The sequence below is a fragment of the Lagopus leucura genome, unplaced genomic scaffold, assembly GCF_019238085.1.
Source record: "Lagopus leucura isolate 7727_CA_CO unplaced genomic scaffold, USGS_WTPT01 Super-Scaffold_100055, whole genome shotgun sequence".
Lineage (NCBI taxonomy): Eukaryota > Metazoa > Chordata > Aves > Galliformes > Phasianidae > Lagopus > Lagopus leucura.
Window position 1 is genome coordinate 1,459,512 of NW_024962301.1, and position 20,621 is coordinate 1,480,132.

The 20,621-nt window shown below is 57.0% G+C and overlaps 3 protein-coding genes across 3 annotated transcripts in view; 2 read left to right on the top strand and 1 right to left on the bottom strand.

Moving 5' to 3' along the window:
• The window catches only part of CABP7 (calcium binding protein 7), a 4,716-nt gene extending 933 nt beyond the window's left edge, over positions 1-3,783 (top strand). Inside the window, exons 2-5 of the mRNA XM_042886231.1 lie at positions 1,550-1,693; positions 2,626-2,738; positions 3,391-3,544; positions 3,618-3,783. Coding sequence (XP_042742165.1) covers positions 1,550-1,693; positions 2,626-2,738; positions 3,391-3,544; positions 3,618-3,745 — 539 coding nt within the window. The 3' untranslated portion in view covers positions 3,746-3,783. The remainder of the gene's footprint in view (positions 1-1,549; positions 1,694-2,625; positions 2,739-3,390; positions 3,545-3,617) is intronic.
• Positions 3,784-7,648: 3,865 nt separating this feature from the next.
• On the bottom strand, positions 7,649-16,742 carry ZMAT5 (zinc finger matrin-type 5). Its single transcript, XM_042886221.1, is given in 6 exon segments — positions 7,649-7,791; positions 7,793-7,874; positions 10,029-10,140; positions 14,463-14,543; positions 14,715-14,777; positions 15,682-16,742. Coding segments are annotated over 6 exon segments (537 nt in total). The 5' UTR covers positions 15,833-16,742; the 3' UTR covers positions 7,649-7,743.
• Positions 16,743-17,323: 581 nt separating this feature from the next.
• On the top strand, positions 17,324-18,586 carry LOC122188148 (cytochrome b-c1 complex subunit 9). Its single transcript, XM_042886224.1, has 2 exons — positions 17,324-17,486; positions 18,314-18,586. Exons 1-2 carry the CDS (start codon positions 17,346-17,348, stop codon positions 18,359-18,361), a joined length of 189 nt encoding a protein of 62 aa, XP_042742158.1. The 5' UTR covers positions 17,324-17,345; the 3' UTR covers positions 18,362-18,586.
• Positions 18,587-20,621: the final 2,035 nt, after the last annotated feature.

The following is a 20,621-nucleotide window of genomic DNA, read 5'->3' on the forward strand; positions in this document are numbered from 1 at the left end:
GGGGGGGGAACCCACGCACCCCGCACTCAGCCGCGGCACCGGCCCCGCTGTCCCCCCCCCATCCCTCCCCGCAGCCGCTCCCGGGCCTGGTCCGCACGGTGCCGTCATACGGCGGTGGTGGCTGGCACCTGTTTGCCTCCCCCCCCATACATACATACATACATACATACATACATACATACATACATACATATGTACCTCGTGGTGTCACGGCTGTGGGGCTGCAGGGCTGCAGGGCTGCCCCCGAAACGGCCGTATTTCCCCCCCACAAAAAGTTGGGCGGTGGGACAGAGGGTGGCCGTGGGTTGGGTGACCCTAAAAGCGGCGGCACCGGGGTGGCACGAGGGCTGCGGGGTCACCATCAGCACTGCGGGGGAAACTGAGGCACGGCGCGGGGTTCTGCACACCCAGTGGGGCAGAGACGGGGCTCACACTGCGCACACGTGTGTGGTTGTGTGTTTGTGTGCGTGTTCGTGTGCGTGTGCACATGGCAGCATCGCTGCAGTGCATTGCACAAGTGCAGCACGACGGGTCCACGTGCACAGCAGTGCTGCAGGGCGAGCGGGCGCGCGTTTGCACGAGCAGAGCGTCAGTGCGAGGTGCTGGGGTGCATCACAAGCGCGGCACGGCTGTCAGGTGTCGGTGCACAGCACAGCATGGCTGCAAGGAGCCTGTGTGTGCGCGGCGCCGCTGCCAGGTGTCTGCGTGTGCACACGGGCGCAGCGTCGCTGTCAAGCTGCTTTTGCACGTGTGCACACAGGCGTGGGGTGCAGCCCTGTGCACACACACAAGTGCAGCGGTGCTGCGTGCTGTCCCTGTTTGTGTGTGAGTTGTGCGTGGCCTCGCTGCAGCATGCCCCAAAAGCCCGGACCCGGTGTGGCAGAACCCCAAGGTGACCCCATAGGGCCGTGCTGGGATGGGGGGGGGGTTCTGCCTGCTGCCACCCTGCTGCCCGCTGACCCCAACCCACCAAACCCACCCTCGGCACCACCGGGTGTCTCTGCAGCCCTGGGAGAGGGTGGGATGGAAATGGGGTGATGAGGGGAAGCACACCCAGTGCCTTCAGCACCCATCCCAACGTGAGCATGGTGACACTGGTGACATCAGCACCCTGTGCCACCCACAGGGACCCCAAGCACTCCCCACCCCCCGGGGGTTGGGGCACAGCGTTTGATTTGGGGTGGACTTTAGTGCTGTTATGGGTTTCTCCCTAACACCATCTGTGTGTTCCCCCCAGCCTGGCTGCAGCCCGAAAGGAAGGAAACCCCACAAAGCAGCAGAGCCACTGCATGGCGCTCATCGATGCTTTTGGTTTTTGAGCAATCTGATTTCAGCTTTGGGGCAGACGCCCATCGAGGTTCCCCCAATCCTCCTGCAGAGCCCCTTTGGAGGCATTAACCCCCAGATCCGTCCTCTGCCTCCTTCCCCTCCCACCCCATCGCTGGGCGCTGCGACCTGGGGATGCTTTGGGCACCATCCCCATTATACCTCAGTTTCCCCACTGCTGTGGGGTCAGGGGTGGCCAGGCTCAGCCCTACTCCCCCCGCAGAGATCCGCGAGGCCTTCAAGGTGTTCGACCGGGACGGCAACGGCTTCATCTCCAAGCAGGAGCTGGGCACGGCCATGCGCTCACTGGGCTACATGCCCAACGAGGTGGAGCTCGAGGTCATCATCCAGCGCCTCGACATGGACGGTAGGGACCCCTGTGGGGTGGGATGAGACCCCCAGAGCCACCCCACAACAGAGCAGGGCCGTGGTGCAAGGCCAGTGCCTTCTCCATCCCCATCCTTCTCACCACCGTGGCATTGTTTGAGGGGATTCGATGATGCTGGAACGCTCCCAGCATGGGGACAGCACTCTTCTCGACCTCCAAACCCAGTGGGAATGGGGTGTGAAGGCTGCATCCTGCACCCAGCCCTGGATCCCACACCCCAGGCTCAGCTCCCTACCCCGGCCATGCCTGTCCCTGTCACTCCCATTCTCATTGGGACCTTAAGGAGAGCGTTAATTTATAGGATTCCATTCTTTTTTTTTTCTTCCCCATTTAAAAGCCTTTCAGGCACGGCTGCCAAGCCGCGGCTCCCTTCATTACTCATCGTTAGTGCTGCTGTGACAGCCCTGGAGCTCAGCACCCGCCCCAGCCACAGGATGAGGCCCACGGCTGCACTGCAGTGGGGTCCCAAAGGGGCCGGGGTGACCGGGGGGGTCCCAGTGGTGTTGGGGTTCCCCCTGGCTTTGGGGTCTCCAGCTGGTGTTGGGGTCTGCGGATGGACCTGGGGTCCCTGGCTGGCACTGTTGTCCCCAGGCAGCACGGGGTCCTGGCTGGTGATGTCCTAAAGCCCAGGAGCCCAGGTCAGCCCAGCATGGAGATGAGCGATTCCTGGGCAGGATGGAGGGGTGTTGTGGAGCCCCCCAGATGTTGTCCAGGAACAGGACCATCCCCAAAACAATACACGAGTGGGGTCCTCCCAAAACCCTGGAGTGGGACCCCAAGGGACCACCAAGCATGACCCCAAATCAGTGCTGTGAGGACCCCTTCTCAGTGTCCCTATGAGCATGAGCAAGGGGATGATGCACTGGAGCCCCACTCCCTCTATGGAGTGATGGCACTGCTATGCCCCACAGGTGATGGACAGGTGGACTTTGAGGAGTTTGTGACGTTGCTGGGGCCCAAGCTGTCCACCTCGGGCATCCCAGAGAAGTTCCACGGCACCGACTTTGACACCGTCTTCTGGAAGGTAGGGGACAGCAGGCAGTGGGAGCCTGGGGGGCTCAGGGCCGCATCAGGGTCGGGTGGGTGGAGGTTTGGAGTGGGTGAGGGTCAGGTCTGAGGTGGGGGGAAGGCTGAGGTTAGGGCCAGGGTCAGGAATGGGGTTGGGGTTGGGGGTAGAGCTGGTGTGAAGGTCAGGGCTGGGGTTGGAGATAAGGTCGGGAGTGGGGTCAGGGTTAGAGCTGGGGTTGGGGTTTGGGTTAGTGCCAGGGTTGGGCTTGGTCAGGCTCAAGCTCTGGGCCAAGGTCTGGTGCCAGGCTTTGGTTGGGGTTAGGTGAGGATTTGGGTGAGGGCTGGGCTCAGCATCAGGCTCCACTCCTTAAGGTTGCTCGGGGTCAAGGTGAGGTTTGGGTGGGCTTTGGATTAGGGTCAGGAGTGGGCTTAGGGTCAGGCTCAGGCTCTGCGTCAGGGCCAGGTTTGGGGTCAGGATGAGGGTTAGGGGTAATTCTGGAGTCAGGCTCTGGTGTGGGGCCAGGTGTGGGGCCAGGAGCCGAACCTCAGCATGGTGCAATGGTGCCGCAACACCCGGCCCCACCGTGCCAAGGCCCGGGGTGGGGGCAGCCCCTCTTGGGGTCCCGCCTTGGGGTCCCTGTGTGTCCGCACCGCGTGCCGCCCCGCAGTGCGACATGCAGAAGCTGACGGTGGACGAGCTGAAGCGCCTGCTGTACGACACCTTCTGCGAGCACCTCTCCATGAAGGACATCGAGAACATCATCATGACGGAGGAGGAGAGCCACATGGGCACGGCCGAGGAGTGTCCTGTGGAGGTGGAGAGTGAGTGGGGCAGGGGGGGGGACGAGGCGGGAGGTGAGAGGGGGACGCGTGCTGACCCGGGCCGTCCCCGCAGCCTGCTCCAACCAGCAGATCAGGCAGACATGCGTGCGGAAAAGCCTCATCTGCGCCTTCGCCATCGCCTTCATCATCAGCGTGATGCTCATCGCCGCCAACCAGGTGCTGCGCAGCGGCATGAAGTAGCGCGGATACGGGGCGTCCGTGCGGCTCCTGACGGGGCGCCCAACTGCTGCGAGCAGAGCCGCCACCAAACACCCCGGGGATGGAGAGAGAAACCCGGCGCGGGGTGAGCGTGGAGCTCGGGCGGCTGCCTGCAGGACACACGGACTCTGAGAGACACGCGCACCAAACCGAACCCTCGCCAGCAAATCCTCAGTGCATGCAACGCGCATGGAGCCCGACTGCTGCCCCATCCCGCCCAGCCGGGGCGACCCGGTGCCGGTTGCACCACTATAGCCTCTATAGCTCGATATTTATGATAAAAACAAAACGAAACACACACACACACAAAAACCAAACCCAACCAAACCATCTCGTAAGCAATACACCCCTACACCCCCGCCTGAGATGTTTTTCTCTTTGGAGATCCGGGAGCGTTTGCATGGACGTCGCTGCCAAGGGCTGGATGTCACCCCCCGCCCCCCCCCCCGCCCCGTGCCGTGCCTCAGTTTCCCCCCCTCCCTCCAGACGGGGCTGGCACTGCTGACCTCTGCTTGATGCACTTTGCAAGGACCCGCCGGGAAGAGCCGTGCATCCCGGGGGACCCCCCTGCCCCCAACCCCCCAGCCTGTATGTAGCACCCCGGCACCGGACTGGTTCAGATGCGGGTCCGTTTCTCATTCTTTGGGTTTTGTTGGATTCCCCCTTTTTTTTTCTTTTCTTTTCTTTTCTTTTTTTTTTTTTTTTTTTTTTTTTGGCATTATTTTCTTTTTTTGCCCCTTTCCTTCCTGGTTGGTTGTTGTTATCGATCTGAAATAAATCTGGGATTTCTGAAGCGCTTGGGGCTCATGGTGGGTTGGGTACCCATGGGTGCTGCACGCCTCCCCCACCGTGCCCCAATGCTTTCGGCTTTAGGCGTTGATCCACGTGTGAAGTCCTGCTCTTGGTTTACGGCACGGCAGGGGTCTGACCAAACACCCCCCCCCCCCCCCTAAATGCCACCCCAACAAACCCATGGGTGCACTCACACAGAGCTCCCTGGAAATCACTGCTACGTTGCTCTGGGGGGGGAGGATCCCGCGCCCGCCTGATGGATCGCCCTCCCCTGAGCCCCCAGATGATGCATTTTTAATGGCAAAGAGATTAAAAGAATAAATAAAAACACGGGGAGCTCTCCCGCTTCCCGCACTGCCACCACTGGAGGTGGCCACCCCTGGGGCTGTTGGGCCCTCCAAGCTGAGGAGCCCCACGTTTAGGGGGTCAGATGGACCCACCGCTGCCCACCGGACCCCACGGAGCCACAGCCCAGGTGCAAAACCCACAGCAAACGGGACGTGGGGAAGGAAAAGACGTGGATCGCAGCGTTCAGAGCGCGGGATGCAAGCAGGAACCGACTGCCTTCACTGGGGAGGGGGCGATCCGAGGTGGGCTTCTTTTGCTTTATTCTTGTAATTTTTGGATCCCGTGCGATCGATCACACAAATGGAGCCCGGCGTCCAAATGAGAAATGGAAATGGGAAGCGCTCCACGGCGCTGGAATCATCGCGGCCGCCTGGAGAAGTGGGGGAGGCACGGCGCCCGTAATGAAACTTCATCCATCTCCACACAGAAACTTGGGCTTCTTTATGAACCGCCACTTTCAGAGGGAGCCACGTGGCCTCCGGGATGTACAGATAGAGATACACTGATTATATAGATACACAGATAGATATACAGATGTGTACTGAGCAAGTCTATTAGGGGTGCTGTGAGTAAACGTAAGGGAGCCGAAAAGAACAAAAATAGTAACGATACAGGATGATTTAATTTGCTAGAAAACACAATAACGTAAAAGAAAAATTAGATGAAAGGGACAACGCCTTCCCCCCCAGCTCAGCTTTCCGAAGCTGCTCAATTAATTTTAATGGGATCGCCGTCCTCAAGGCAGGTTTGGAGATCTCGGCTCAGATCCGGGAGCGACCGAGCGGCGCTGGGCTGCGGTGCTGCTGCAGCTGGGGATGCCTCATTGCGGCTGCTGCTAATTGAATTAAGGCTGATGAGGAAGAGATCGTCTGCTGAGAGCGGCCTGGAGGGATGAGGGCAGCCGTGGGGCTGTGGGGAGAGCAGGGCCCTGCCTGGGGCTGCCGAGGGAGCCGGAGGGCGAAGGGCTGGCAGCAGAACTGCCTGGGTTTGGGCTGCTGAGAAGCATTTTGGGGCAGGAAGAGTTATTTCTGCTTCTCTGGTCCTGCAAGCAGTGTGGCATGGCCACAGCCTCATCGCTGTCCCCATCCTCATCTCATTTCATTCCCCTTCCCATCCCCAACCCCATTGCCATTTCCATCCCTATTCCCATTCCCATCCCCATCCCCATCCTCATTTCATTCCCATCCCATCCTCATCTCATCCCATCCCCAATCCCACCCCTTCCCACACCCATCCCATCCCATCTCCATTCCCACCCCTATTCCCATCCCCATCTCTTCCTTATCCCCACCCCCATCCCACCCCCTTTCCCTCTCCCTCCAAGAGCTGCCAAAGGACACGGGGCAGAGCCCAGCAGGGCTGCACCTTGGCAGCAGCCCAGGAGCGGCTCATTTCCCTAAAAGCCTCCCGATAAATTACTGCTGCTCCATAAGAGGCACTTTGGCTCACACCATCGCTCAGGGGCTGCAGCCACCCCACCAACCTGGCACAGCTGGGGACAGCAAGTGCTGTGGGGAGGTGCAGAGCAGGGGGACAGCAAGTGGGCAGACCCTACTGCAGGCTGCAGGGTGCCCAGTTAGTGAGGGTGGTGCAGAGAGGTGCAGGGTGCCAAGCATGGGAGCAAAGGCAGGAGCTGAGAACCCCTGCTCAGCCCACGTTGGCTGCTAAGACTCCATGGTTTACGGGTTACAAATGTTTGCGAAGCCAAATTTAGAAATGCTTTTGCAGGTTTGCAGAGCTCCCTACCTGGGCACAAGGGGTGGCACAGAGCAGGGCGGAGGGCCGTCAGCATGGCTGTGTGCCTTCAACCACAGCTAGGAGCTGCAGAATGCCGTGAGGGGGAATTGCAGAATCTCAGTAGAGCAGCAGGAATCGGAACACGCTCCACTGCCAGCCCAGAATGCCTGCAGGAGGGAGGGGAGCTTGTGCTCTGATCTGCCTCAGTAGGAAGGGAACGGGGCACGATGCACAGGGAGAACCAGAGAACCCCTTTGGGTTACTGTCACTGCATTTGGCCTCTGGGAGGTGCACAGGGCAGGGAGTCCTCCAGGGGATGGCGCCACGTGGGTGCTGTGGGTGAAAACACCCCAAGATCCCCTGAAGGCACAGCCAGGCACCGGGCACGGTCAGATCCAACCTCTGTGTGCCAAAGCAGCGGCAGCACCGGTTGCCACAGGGCTTGCTGAGCAGGGCTGGCTGGGGCAGCTGGCTGCTGCCTGTGCTCTCCATGAATCTGGACCCAACGCCTGCCTGCGTGGCCAAACCTGGAGTGCGCTGGCAGGCAGCTTTGCGGTGCTGCATGGGGCTGCTCTGCTGCCGTGCTGCAACCACCAGCACTGTTCCACAGGCCCCCACTGCTGGCACTCACCCTTCAGATATTTCCCTGGAGGAGGAGAAGCCTTGGAATAGTTTTCATTTTTTTCCCCTCTTTTCTTCTCACCTCCAGCACAGCAGGAACGGGAGCACGGGGTTTTCGGGAGCTCCCCTGACTCTTCATTAGGAGCTCCAGTACCTGAACCAAGGCTGTTTTATGCTTTTACTTTTAACAGAAGCAAACATAAATTATCAACACCAGAGGAAATATTAAGCAGCGATGCTTAAAAGCCCGTTTGCAGCTTCCTTTCCAGGCCTGGGGCAGCTGCACAGGCAGCCCACAGAAGAGGTGCTGCACTTACATTCCCACTTCCCCCATTGCAGGAGTCGGGTCGACCCACCGATGCCACCAGGCAAGAAACAACACGAGGCTGCAACGGGGGGAGAATTTTATTCCTATAAAAGCACATATAAATAATCCAGTCTCGTTCTCACATTAGGAAGAAGTCCGGCCCCAGCACGATGCCTCAGCCCCACTGCAGGCCGGGGGGCACCGGCCACCCCCCAGGCGGGGGGGGCCCGCAGGGATGGGGGCAGCTCCTGCAGAGGGGGCCAGCCGGGGGGGTACTGGAAGGGTGCGGGTTTCTCAGGCAGGGCACTGCGGAGGTGGAAAGGGCAGAGATGAGCCTCCTTGGATTGCCAGCACGGCCCCGGGGACACGGCTCTGTCCATGAGGCCGATCTGACCCCAGCTCCTGGCACAGCTGAGCTTTGAGAACAGCTGCAGATGAGGTCGTGGTTTCCTCCTGGGCAGCCCCCCGAGCCCAAGGCAGCTGCATACTTCCCAGAGGACAAGGAGCCCTCGGAAGCAGCGGAGCTGCCAAAAGCCAGCTGTTCTCCCTGAAGCACCCTTACAGAGGGAAGAGGCTTTCTCCCCCAGCTCACAGCACGGGCAGAAGAAGCACAGAATGAGAAGTGTGGCTCCTTTGTCTCCAACCAAAGCAAGCGCTCGGCCGGGCAGGTTTAAAATCACAGCAAATGTAGTGAGGAATTAATGGGGAAGGGTACAGGAAACTCATTTGTTCCTCAGCAGCAGCCCTGACAGCAGCCCTCCCGCTTCTCAGGCCTCTACCTCTGATCCTGATGGATCCCTTTAATTGCTATGCCAGGAGAAATCCAATCACGCTCCTTTACATAATGCTCTGGAGGAGCAGCACCCTCCTCTCCCTGCAGGGCTGGAGACGTGGCCCCACGCCAGCTCCAGGAGTTCAGTGCGGTGTTTTCCAGGCAACTAGCAGAGAGTAAAGTCATTTGGCATAAAGCTCATCCCCTGCTCTGCACCAGGGATGGGAGAAGGACCAACAGACACACAGCAGCCCCATACGGGAAGGAACTCCCCTCGGGTTGCACCCAGGTCCTGCAGCAGCAGAGCAGCAGGACAAGGAGCAGGATGAGGCATGCTGTAAGATGGAACAGCACAGCTATCAACTAATGAGCTGCCCTGATAGCAGCAGAATTAATCAATAGGGAGGATGCTGTCTGGGTACTCGATTCCCTGGGGTCTCATAAGACATGATGGGTTCACCTCCTGTTGGGGTATTCAGAGTGGCAGCCCCATGGGAATTCTTCAGGGTGGTGTAGGGGCCAAGGCTACATCCTTTCCAGAGGCGCTGATGGAATCTCAGCACCCACAGCCCTTGGGCCCTGTTCTGATGGAAAGCTGCAAGTGGGCTCTGCATCATCATGGCGCGCACACACACACACACACACACACACACACACACACACACACACCTCCTCTGGAAATGAGGGTAAAAATCAAAGCTCCACAGCTCAGCAATCTGCAGCAATGCCATGCAGCTTCCCACTGCTCTCCAGAAAGCAGATGGCACAATGAGACTGAAAATATGGCTGAGAAGCCATATGGAAAGCTATGGAAGCTTCCAAGTGCAGACTGTGCTGCTGAGCCCAACTGTGGGTGGAGGGCAGCATGGCAGTTCTACCACCACAGAGCTGGTTGAGGTGATGCTCAGCAGACCCCAAGGCAGTGCCATTCAGAACACACTACATGCCATGGAACCCCCCCATCTCAAATAGCAGGACAAGGACTGTGCTCCTTCCGAAAAGTTCTGGGGATGTTCAGAGGCCACACGGGCCACGTAGGTCCCACAAGGTCGGGGTTGAGCAGTGGGTGCCCTCTGTGAGAGCTGATCCATCCTGAGACTGGGGGCTTCTTGGGCAGGACGAATGAACAGGGACAGCATGACTGCAGGGCAAGGAGCAGCCGGGCTGAGGGATGGAGGGAGCAGAGAGCAGCACGCCCAGACGGTCACCAGAGAGAAGATTCTGCCCAGACCAAACACGGAGAGGACAGGAGCAAACAGAATGAAGAACAAAAGAGAGATCTGGCACCTGCCCAAACGCCATCCAATTAAGCCTGCAGCACTGTCAGGTGAGCAGGGAAGCAGCAGGGACCTGCAGGCACCCCACAGCACACAGGAAGAGCCAATCCCACCTCCGACTGGCAACGGAGAAAGCAGGTATGGGCAGAGGCATACAGACAGGGCATGGCAGAGGATGGGGGAGCTGTCAGCAGATGAGACCAACCTGCTGTCACCGGCTCCGGGCATTAGGAACATGGCCCTGCCACGGCAGCCTCCTCCCAGACATGTCTGGCACTCTGTAAAGGCTGCAGGAGCTCCCTGCCTGCGTCCCCCGCGGCAGGAGGACAGACAGCAGGACCTTGTCACCTCCACACCTGACCTCTGGCACCATCTCCCACCCCATTTTTCCATCCCACCCCCCCATGGTACCTGTTGCTCTGAGCTGCGCTCAGCCTCTTGGCTCTCTTCTCCAGCCAGATCTCAATGGTGCCAGGTGGGATTTCTGCTCCTTCCTGCCGCAGCTCCCTCAATCTCTGCTCCCCTGGTTGAGAGAGAGCTGTCAGAGGTTTGCACTGCCATCTTTTCACTCCACCAAACCCATTGCTCACCGCCCTGCAGAGTTTCTTATCATGGAGAGCTCGCAATCTAATGGCAGCCCGCTCTGCCCCACTGCCCACCCTCCATCAGATGCTGCTCTGGCTCGGGCAGGGAGCTGTGCCACCCCTTCGTCCTCATCCCCAAAGCTCCCAGGGAGGAGGGGACCCTGATCCCACTCAGACACCATCTGCCACCTGTGGCCACGCTCACCCGGAGCTGCTCTCACCTCACCACCATATGTCACACGTTTAAGGAAAACATTATACGTTTCCAGACAGGGTGTGAAATTGATATTGCTTGGGCAGAGTGAAGGATCACTTCATCCTAGTGGTGGCAACCAATTATTCATCTGCCTGCTGAATATTAATAAGGATGGCAGGAATGTGCTACACAATGAGCAGCCGGAGATGGATAATTTGTCATCCAGCCTTTTCATCTGCTGCTGCTGGGAGGAGGTGACGGCGCTCACTGCCACCACAAAGAACTCCTGCTGGGGTCCCCATGTTGGGGTACGCTCTGCAAGCCAGAGATAAGGGTACTGGTTGGAAACAGGGCTGTTCACACGTCTCCCACTGTTGTTCTCGAGGAGTAAAGTCCCAGCAGAGCCATCCAGAGTCCAACAGAGAGCCGGAGAGCAGCGGAGGACAAGCAGAGCAGTCTGGTAAGCAGGGCACTCGGCTCAGACTCAGGACAGGAGCTGAATGCAGCTCCCACATTAGAATTCCTCAGCCAAAGGCTCTCTGTTCAGAGCAGGGACCAAACTGGCAGGAGCCCACAGCCTCTTCCTGGTCCCCATGAGGTCACTGGCTGTGATGGGACATCTCCCAGCTCACGCTGGCTGAAGCCAGGCCCCAGGTGAAAGCCATCCAGCTGGCTCCTGCTCCCAGCTCCAGCCAAGCCTTAAGGCGGCAGATATGGACACACATCCAGCTCTGCACCCCTTGATAAACGCCCATCTAAAGGCAAATCTTCATCCCATCCTGCTCTGTAGGACACACATTGGGGTGGGCTGGTGGTGATCTCAGAGCTCCTTTCCAACCTCAGCGATTCCATGATTTTCCCAGTATTCCCTGAAGGTCAGAGATATTCCAAGGTGCCATTCTGAAATGCAATTACCTGCCCTTATTCCTTGTTACTGACCACAGCCAGACTGCGGCAGAAAGAAAGACGGGTTGTGAAGGTCCTTCTTCCCTCAGCCCTCACTGGGGCGTCTGCCTCAAAGTTTAATTACAGCCAATTAAAAGAGCGGCTGCAGTCATAAAGCACCTCGCTAACAATGCCGGCCCAGAATTCCACCTTCCTCCTTTCTCCCTGTGCAACTCCCAGCACAAGGAAAACCAAACAAATCCCAGAGTGGAGCTCACAGCGCCGCACCGCTCAGGATGCCAACGTGCAGAACCCAAACAAGGCACCACGGAGGTCGGTCCCCCAGCAGAGATGTGCGTGCAGTGATAGAACCACAATGGCTGGAACAGACCCAGCCGTGGCCCTGCTCTCCCCCAGCTCACCAGAGCTGCTCAGAGAGGCTGAGCTGTGTCAACGCCACGAGCAGAAGTGACGCAGATTAGCAGGGAGCCAATAACTTCAAGCAAAAAGATGCCAATTTTGCAGTGACTTTTCTTGACATGACTGTACTAAAAATGACAGCCTGGAAGTGTCTCTCTGATGAATGATGCAGCAGATGCAGCGATAACGCTTTGATGCAGTAACAGCTGGGAATAAGCCTCCCTCCCTGCTGAAGGTGGAAACTGTTGCTTCTTTATGAGTACACTCTACCTGGTGCAGAACTGCTGCAGCCAAACCAGGGCAGGCTCTAAGCGAGCGTAAAGCGGCCAGAAACGTCCCTGCTTAACCCACACGACCAGCACAAATGAGGTGAACCCCCTGCTCTAAGAGGCCAAACCTGAGAAATAAGGCAGCGTTTCCTTTGGCTGTTAATAAAGTACATCGTTAGCATGGAGCACTTGCTGCCACAGAACTACCAGCACCAAGCACGACGCAAAGCCCAGGAGCTAGAGAGGGCTGTGCCATCGTTTAGAATGCAAGCCCACCCCAGCATATAGAATCATGAGTTGGAAGGGACCCTTAAAAGCCACCTGGTCCAACTCCCCTGCATTGAACAGGGACACCCACAGCTCCACCAGGTGCTCAGAGCCCCATCCAGCCTGGCCTCGGAGAACACAGCTCAGTGGTGTTCAGCACTTCATCACAGGACTTCCTCACAACCTGATTCTGAAGCGTCTGCCCAGCGAAGGGGAGAACAGCTCTGAGGATTGCACTATGAGCATCAAGCCTCCCATCTGTCTCTTATAACCTGTCTTTTAACCTGCCATCCACAAGCTTGCTGCCATCTCTGTCCTAAACCTCATCACCTGAAACACTGCTGCTTCAGCAGCCCAAGGAGCACGTCCCCACAAGGCACCTAAAGGTGGTTTGGCACCTGCAGCCATTCATCCTGTCCAGTCCTGGGCTCCACCTCTTGCCCACCACGTCCTGCTGAGCCCTTCCATCCACCAAACCTGAAGTTGAGCTCTGTGTGGCCCTCAGCCAGAGTGCTTGGCTCCCACAGGACATCCACAGAGCAACAGTGCGAGAGAGGCGAGCAGCATTTAACTACAGCCCAGCATGCGTGACAGCACAGCCAAGGAGAGGCACCCTGCTGTCCCCTGGTGAAGCCTAATTGCTTAATTAAACGTTTGACTTAGTAATACAAATGCAAGGTTTCCACGCAGTCTCCCAGGAGCCACTCTCTCACCAGCCAACTCCCCACTTACGTCCGACCCATCTGACACAAGTCAATATTCAGTAGCAAGTGCAACTGGCAAGGCAGCCTGCCCAAGCACAGAGGAGCTTGCCAGCCTTCCCCCGCAGCTCTGCTCTGCTCCACAGCGCTTTCTTCCCTGCAATAAAGAGCCTGGAAACATCACAGGTTCCTCCAAACAGGCTGACTCGTGAAGCCAGCCTGGCACGTGAGCCCCACAGCAGGGAGGGGTGACAGCCGTGGGGAGAGGAATGCTGCTCCATGCAGCCCCCAGAGATGGCTTTTATTGACTGCCAGCACTGCTCAGCTATTGATTCAGCATCACCCCAGGGACCTGCACTGACTCAGCAGCAGGGAGGACTGGAAAGAAGGCAGCTTTCAAGTGCTGTGTGTGCCCACACACACCCCAAATCTCATATGGGACTTACTGGAGTGAGTCCACCTGAAACAAGAGGAGAGGCTCATGGAGGCAGCTCAGGGGATCTCAGCCATGTGTGTAAATACCCAGGAGTGAAGGTGACAGAGCCAGGCTATGTGATGGCATCCAGTGAAAGGATAAGAGGCAAAGGGGGCAAATGGAAATACAGGAATTTCCACTGGAAGATAAGAAAATGCATTTTTACTGTAAGGGAAGTCAAAGGTGGCGTGGAGTCTCTGTCCTTGGAGATGCTCAGAACACCCATGGACACGGCCCTGAGCAGCCTGCTGCAGCTCACCCAAAGAGCAACGCAGGGTTGGGGCAGGATGATCTCCAGAGGGACCTCAGCTACTCCACGTGGCTTCATCTACATCCCACTCACTTTTTTTCTGAGGAGGAATGAACACACCAGGGAAAACAGCTGCTGCTCCTCTGAGGGGGGGAGGCAGCGCTCTCAGCAAGGAAAAGCGTTAGAATGAAAAAGTGCTCCTGAGACTCAGAGCAGGGAGCCAGGTGCCATTTGTCTCCTGCCCAAACTTCAGTTCCACTGAAAAGCCACACAAACAGAGGCTGCTTCTGGACCCAGGACCCCATTTCACCTCCTCAGGACAACACATCTGATCACCTGATAGCTTTTCACAAGAGCGAGACAGGAGCAAACTGCTCCCCGGGCATAATAGAGAGGTGGGGGGAAGCCAAAGCCATAAATTTAAGGGGAAGTGATGTACCAGTGCCCTCTGCTGCTGACAGATTTTATTCCCCGACTGAAGAAAACCCCAAGGGCTCAGGAAGCCCACTCTGCTTCAGCTGCTCACTGCTAAGTGGCAGCAGCGCTGCTCAACTCTTTAGCTTTGCGTCTGTGCCAGGAGACCAAGAGCAGGAAGCATCTGAAAAACTGCAGCAATTACAGGCAGCCTCCGGGCTCAGCAGCCAGGAGAGGCAGGAGGGAGCAGCCACGTTCACAGACAGCACAGCATCACACACTCTCACTGCACAACAGCTCACGTGCCCCCCTGCAGCCCACCATCCTTGCAGCAACTGCCCCTTCCTCAGAGACTCCCCCTCATTTTCTTGCCCCAGGGCTCACCTTGCACCTGCGCACTCAGCTTCTCCAAGTCCTGCTCTGTCATGTGGGAAAATCTACAGTTGGACCCAAAGTCACACTGCCCTGGAAGAACAGCCACAGAGCTCCGTGAGTAACGCACACACGAGGTCCTGCCATGTAAATGTGTGTGCAAATCCAGGCTCCACCACACACAGGCACACACAGACCCGTGCCCCTCACTGCCCCCGAGGCAAACACACACCAGGGCTCACCAAGGAGGTATTTCCACCTCACCTGTTTGTAGAAACTTCCGACAAGGCTTCTTGCTCTGCTCCTCTTGCAGGATAGCAGCAGCATCTGGGGGAGATAAATGACACAACGCAGGACAGGATCACATCTTTTGCACAGCAGCATCCTGCCAGAGCTCACTCTGCCTGACATGAAGGCATTTTTTTTTACATATTTTACAGGACAATCCTGACCTTAAGCCAAGGGCAAACCCATAACACAGTCCCCATCTACACCCCAGGCTTCAGCTTTTTCCTGGCTTGCAAACATTCCCTTCCCTGCTTTCCTCTCCACACTTTTTCCTCATCCAAGCAGCACAAAGGAAGCACAACAGAAAAGCAACACTGCTCCACTCCTGTGCAGCGCAGAGGAGCAGGCAGGTTAATGGGGCTCTGCCAGGCCCCACTGAACCCCGTGCTGAGGCTCAGGCAGACAGTAGCACTGTGCTCCTCCACCTCCTGCAGGTGTCCTGGGGAAAACACAGCAGCTCTTGTAGGTTGTGGAGAAATTTGCAAATATCTGGAGATGCGTGGAGCCAAGGCAAAACACCCACTCAGGGCTGAGATGAGGGATTTGATGAATCAGAGGAAAATCAAGGGCCACAGCCTGGGAGGAAGAAACGCGCCAAGCCATCTGCCTCACTGTCACCGACCCGTGTAGAAGGCTGCTGGGCAGTGAGACCTCCACACTAGGCCTTTTCTTGGACCTTTCCTATCTCCACATACACTGCAGCAGGCAGCAGATGCCTCAGAGCTCTGCAGCATTCCCCTCAGCTCACAGGGAACACACAGCCTGCAGCACCTGCTCTTGAGGAGCTGGAGGGGAGAAGCAAAGGAACACACAAGCAATGGTTTCACCATCACTTTAATCCGAGCTAAGTCTTTGCATATTGCCAAAGCCCACAGTGCCACGTGTCTCTCATAGCCCAACCACACTCAGACCATATTCCTGGGGCTGGCACTGGGACACCCACCTCGGAACAAGTCGTACCAGGCTCTCTTAGCCCGGAGATGCTGCACTCCGTTGAGGTGCTTCTTCCTGTTGTGCAGGTTGTCCTGGAAGGACCGGTCACAGTAATCACAGAAATATCTTTTCCCCATCTCTCTTCCTGCAAAGCAGCTCATGCAGCCTCAGAGCTGTCAGGCAGAGCCTCGGTGCCTGGGGACGGAGAAGGACATGCTGAAGGAGCAGAGATTTACAGCGCCTGCTTCCAAAGGAGGAGAACTCAAATCGTAGAGAGCTGGCAGACAGAGGAAGAGGTGAGACCTGCCATCCATCCCTCAGGGACTGGCACGGTGCTGTCTGCTGCACATACTGGCAGGGCCAGCTCAGCTCTGCTTTCCCCACTTCTGCCACCCCGTGGGATGGTGGCTCTGCTAGGAAATCACTCAGACCCTGGAGCTGCACCAGGGCCAAGCACACAACCTGGGGCTGTAGACAACCAAGTGAGCTGCCACGCGAGGGAGGGAATTCTGCGTCCACCCTCACCTCAAGGAAGAGCTTAAAGAACTCCTCGGGGGGCAATAAGCCAGCTGCTCTGGTGCACCGTGCCTGGGGCTGCCCAGCTGCTGCAGGTGCAGCAGGGAATCTTACCCCCGGGAGCCTTACGTTCTGTCTGCGAGATGTAACAGCAGCTGATAAATGCCAAAGATGGATAGACTGGGAGATAAACTCCAAAAGCAATTCTCCAGCTTTAGACACCTTGACAGCTAAACGCATTTAAAAAATAGCGCAGAGAGCAGCACGAGAAAGAAAGATTTTATAAATAAATCAGGGTGGGAATCAATCACTGCCTCTCTAAGGATTCCTCAGAGCTGGCAGGAAGCACAGCAACAAGCAGAGCCCAGGCCGAGTGCGGCTGAGCCACCTGCGAGCTCCTGCCTTCCCAAAAGCATCACGTCCCCAAAGCCTCATCTCTGCAGGGAGCTCCAGGTCTGGAATTCACAGCTCCCAAGCAGCCAGAACCGAACGCTGCTTCACAAACACCCCAAACTGCCATCCCTAAGGAGGCCCCGGGGTGGTGCAGCAGCACCCGGTGCTGTTGTGGAGCGCAGAGGAGGAGGGCTGCGGCGCTCAGTGCCCGCGCAGCTGCTATGGACACAACCGCCGCCCTGCTCGCTTCGCACCGCGGCACCTCGAGCTCCCAGGCACCACGGCAGCTTCCCATCCCGGCTGCTGCCTCCTGCACGGCCCCTCTACAGCGCAGCTGCTGCGAAGGAGGAAAACAAAGCATTTTCTGCAGCGGGGCCGCAGGATCCCGCCCGTCTCCGTGGAATCCCGCCCGCAGGAGCCCAGCAGCGGGCAGAGCCTCGGTGCGCGCCTCGGACTCACGTGCGGCGCCGGCAGTAATGACGCGGCGCTCAGTGCACGCTCCGTGCGGGAGAAAAGCCCGAAAGGAACAGAATTAAAACTTACTGCAGCTCCTCCCGAGGCTCCCCTCCCCTCCCCCACAAGTCCCGACCCACCCCCCCCCCCCTTAGCCGCTCTCCCGGTTCCACGGCCGGCCCTTCCCGCTCACCTCCGCCCGGCCTAAGGCCTTTAGCGCCGCGCCTACAACTCCCAGCAGCCCCCGCGGCGCGCGCCTACAGCTCCCAGCAGCCCCCCGAGGACGGCGGCGGCGCAGGCGGCGCATCCAAGATGGCGCTGCTCAGGCAGGCTTACAGCGCGCTCTTCCGCCGCACCTCCACTTTCGCCCTCACCGTCGTGCTGGGCGCCGTGCTGTTCGAACGCGCCTTCGATCAGGGCGCGGACGCCATCTTCGAACACCTCAATGAAGGGGTAAGGGAGGGTTGGGGCGCTGCCGGGGTCGCCCGGCGGTGGGAGCGGCCCTGAAGGTCAGCGCTGGCCCGGGGGGGGGACAGGCTGCTGCGCGGCGCTGAGGAGCGATGTGAGCTCACGGCGGGCTGCCCGGATCCAAGGGCGGATCCAGCGTTAGCAGGGTCACCTCAGTGCCCGCTGTGTCTAAAACAGCCGTCTCGTGTCCTCTGCCGCCTCTCGGACCTGGGTCGGGAGGTCAGAAAGCGGCTGGAAGCTCAGGGCACGCGGCAGGACAGCCTGAGCGCCCCGCAGCAGCCGAGCTGGGCCAGAGGGGCATGGAAGATCGAGACGGCGTCCCTTCCTGTGCCTCCTTAGCAGCAGGTGTTTGTTAGGGCTGTTTAACATCTGAGCTTGAACTCTGCTCTCAGCTCCCGTCCTGCCCTCGTGCAGTGCTTCTCTTGGCCCTGAATTCACCAGCAGATCTTGGTATCTGGATAGGATTCCTTGTGTGTCTCTGGCAGCGCTCAGCCTCGTACTTCCCCTCTGTGTTGGGACAAGTGTGGGAGCTGTAGCAGTACTGCAGCAATAGGAGGGCAGGGAGGTGGATGGAGCAGCAAAATTCAGGAGCAAAATCCTGAAGCCTTTGTGGTTGGTCAGGGTTTGCCCAGGCGCAGCAGGAGGGCACGGGGCAGCTGTACCCAAACTGTCACCCTGCTGGTGTTTGTGGATGTGTTTTCCTGCACATTCTTCTGCCCCTCATTGTTACTGATAACTACATTTTAAAGTAAAGCTTTATCCCAGGACCACTGAGAAGCTAATTGTTTCTTTTCTGTTTGTTTTGCATACAGAAACTGTGGAAACACATCAAGCACAAATATGAAGCAAGCCAAGACTGAAATGTTCAGCAGCAAGATCCAGTCTGGGGTGGCAAAAGACACTGCAGAGAAGGATTCAGTCTCCTGAAACAGGTTATATTGAAATGGAATTGGGTCCCTGACTGATTCCGAGCCAGATTATATCAGCCACCTACTGATATGATGTCAACCAAGATGGACTCAACGAGTTCTGCTGCTGTATTGAAACTTGCTGTGTTAAAATAAAACAAAAATGCTTGACCCATGTTTCATGCTTCTGCGTTTCCCTGCCTTGTCCTTTGTTCTGCCTGCAGCTTCTCCTTACCTGTGAAATGGAGGATGCTTTGGCACAGCCCCAAACCTTACTTTTCAGGACACTGTAGGAAAGCAAGCTCTTCTCAGGGCGGTGTGAAAGCACACACTTGCACAGCTGAGGTGCACTAACACCACTGCTGGCTTCTGCCCAATGAGAACTCGAGCAGGGCGAGGAGCTGCCTGCTTTCCTCTCATCATATTCAAAGAAAAGTGAACGACTACAGTCACAAGGTTTTCTATAAACCATCAGCTTTCTTTAATGCAGAGCTGTGCTGGTTTTTGGCTTCTCGTTATTCCACAGCTGCAGCCCAAATGCTGCTGCCCCTGCCTTAAGCAGGGAGAGAACTGCCTGCCCTGTCCTGCTGTGTGCTCTGGGGGGCTCAGTAGTACTAAATGGGGATGGTGTGTGACAGCCTGTCACCAGATCCATGAAATGGGCTGTAAGTGACGTTGCTGACTGTCGGCGTGCCTTGTGGCTCTCAGAGTGCCCTGTAGAGCTGAACTGTTATGCAGCTTGCCTGGTCTGCTGTCAGCCTGCCTCAGTGCCCTCAGATTGCAGCAGAGTTGCTGAGAAGGGACAGCAATCACGTAGCTCTGCAACAAGCATTCGTGCCTCTGCTCTCATGGGGAACAGAGTAATTCTCAGCACCTGCTCTGAAAGGTCTCTCCCTGTTCCCAGTGGACATTTCCAATAGCTTTCTTCATGAGGAAGGGCTGTTAGGATAGTGTTTGGGTTAATGATTCAATTAAAACAGAATTACTCCAGGGAGAGCTGGCAGAAACCAGCTCCTGCTCTCCCATTTCCCCTCCAATCCAAGCCTGCTGCTGGAGGACCTATAAAAACACATCTCTCCCTCCTTACTATATTCTTGCTAATAAGCAGCAATTTTAGCAGTGGATGAGGCAGTGCAAATTACAGCCAGCACTAATGAAAGCAGCTTTATTGGGTTTGTAAATATGTGCCAGACAGGAGTAAAACGTTTACTGTAAGAACATTAAGAGGTCTTAAAAACATTGTGCTTGTTTTTGAGCAAAAAACAACTAGGGCTTTTCACAGTCCCAGCTGTGCTTTTACAGAGATGCTTAAGAGGAGGTTTAAGCTTTCTTGGGATTATCTCCTACCATGTAAGTGCTGCTTTACTCCAAGTTCTGGCTGCAGTGCTGATAGCTTCACACTATGCTGAGCAGGTGATAGAGATTTGCAGCTTCTTAGAAGCAAGAACTGAAGATGAATACAGTATTAGGAAAGGGGAGACAGCATTGTAGCAGTCTGGCAGAGTAAATGAAGCTCTCAGGCCAGAGAACAGTAGCTATAAAACACTGGGGAATTCTCCCAGTGGGTAATTTTCCTCGACTCTGGATTTTTGGGAAGTTGGTGAACCCAATTCCCTTTGTGCTGTGCCTTGTCATTACGAGGTTTGGGACGAGGTGCACTCAGATGTTTCCACGCTCTTGGCAGCAGCAGCGATCCTACAGCCCCACAGTCCCCGCCCTCTGCGTAAAACCAGGCAGCAACCGCTGCGCCTACAGCCTACAGCGTGTGCTGCAGCGTTGGAAGGGGAGCACGGCACTCCATGTGCCCTGGAGCAGTGGCTGTAAAGCTGCACAGCCCGGGGCTCATTTCTCCAGCACGTGGCAACAAGCACGGGCAGCTTTGTCTGCTCTGCTCTATACGTGTGTACTTGAAAAAGCACAGAAGTGGTGGCGGGGAGATGGCGTTTGGAATAGACTAACCAAGCAAAGCCTAATTGTTACCTGGAAGTGCGTCTCCACGAGGAAAAGAGCACTCCAAAACCATGCAAAATGCTCCGTGGCAACAGCGACTGAATGGTTTTCCCACCATCAGTGGGCAGGCAGTCCGGGGCACAGCACAGCAGCCCACCTACAGACAGGTCACAAAGCAAACTCAAGGATTTGCACATCTCTCCACGCAGAGAGCATCTCCATCACAAAAGACAGCCCTCAGGGAAAGCCCTTTCAGCAACTA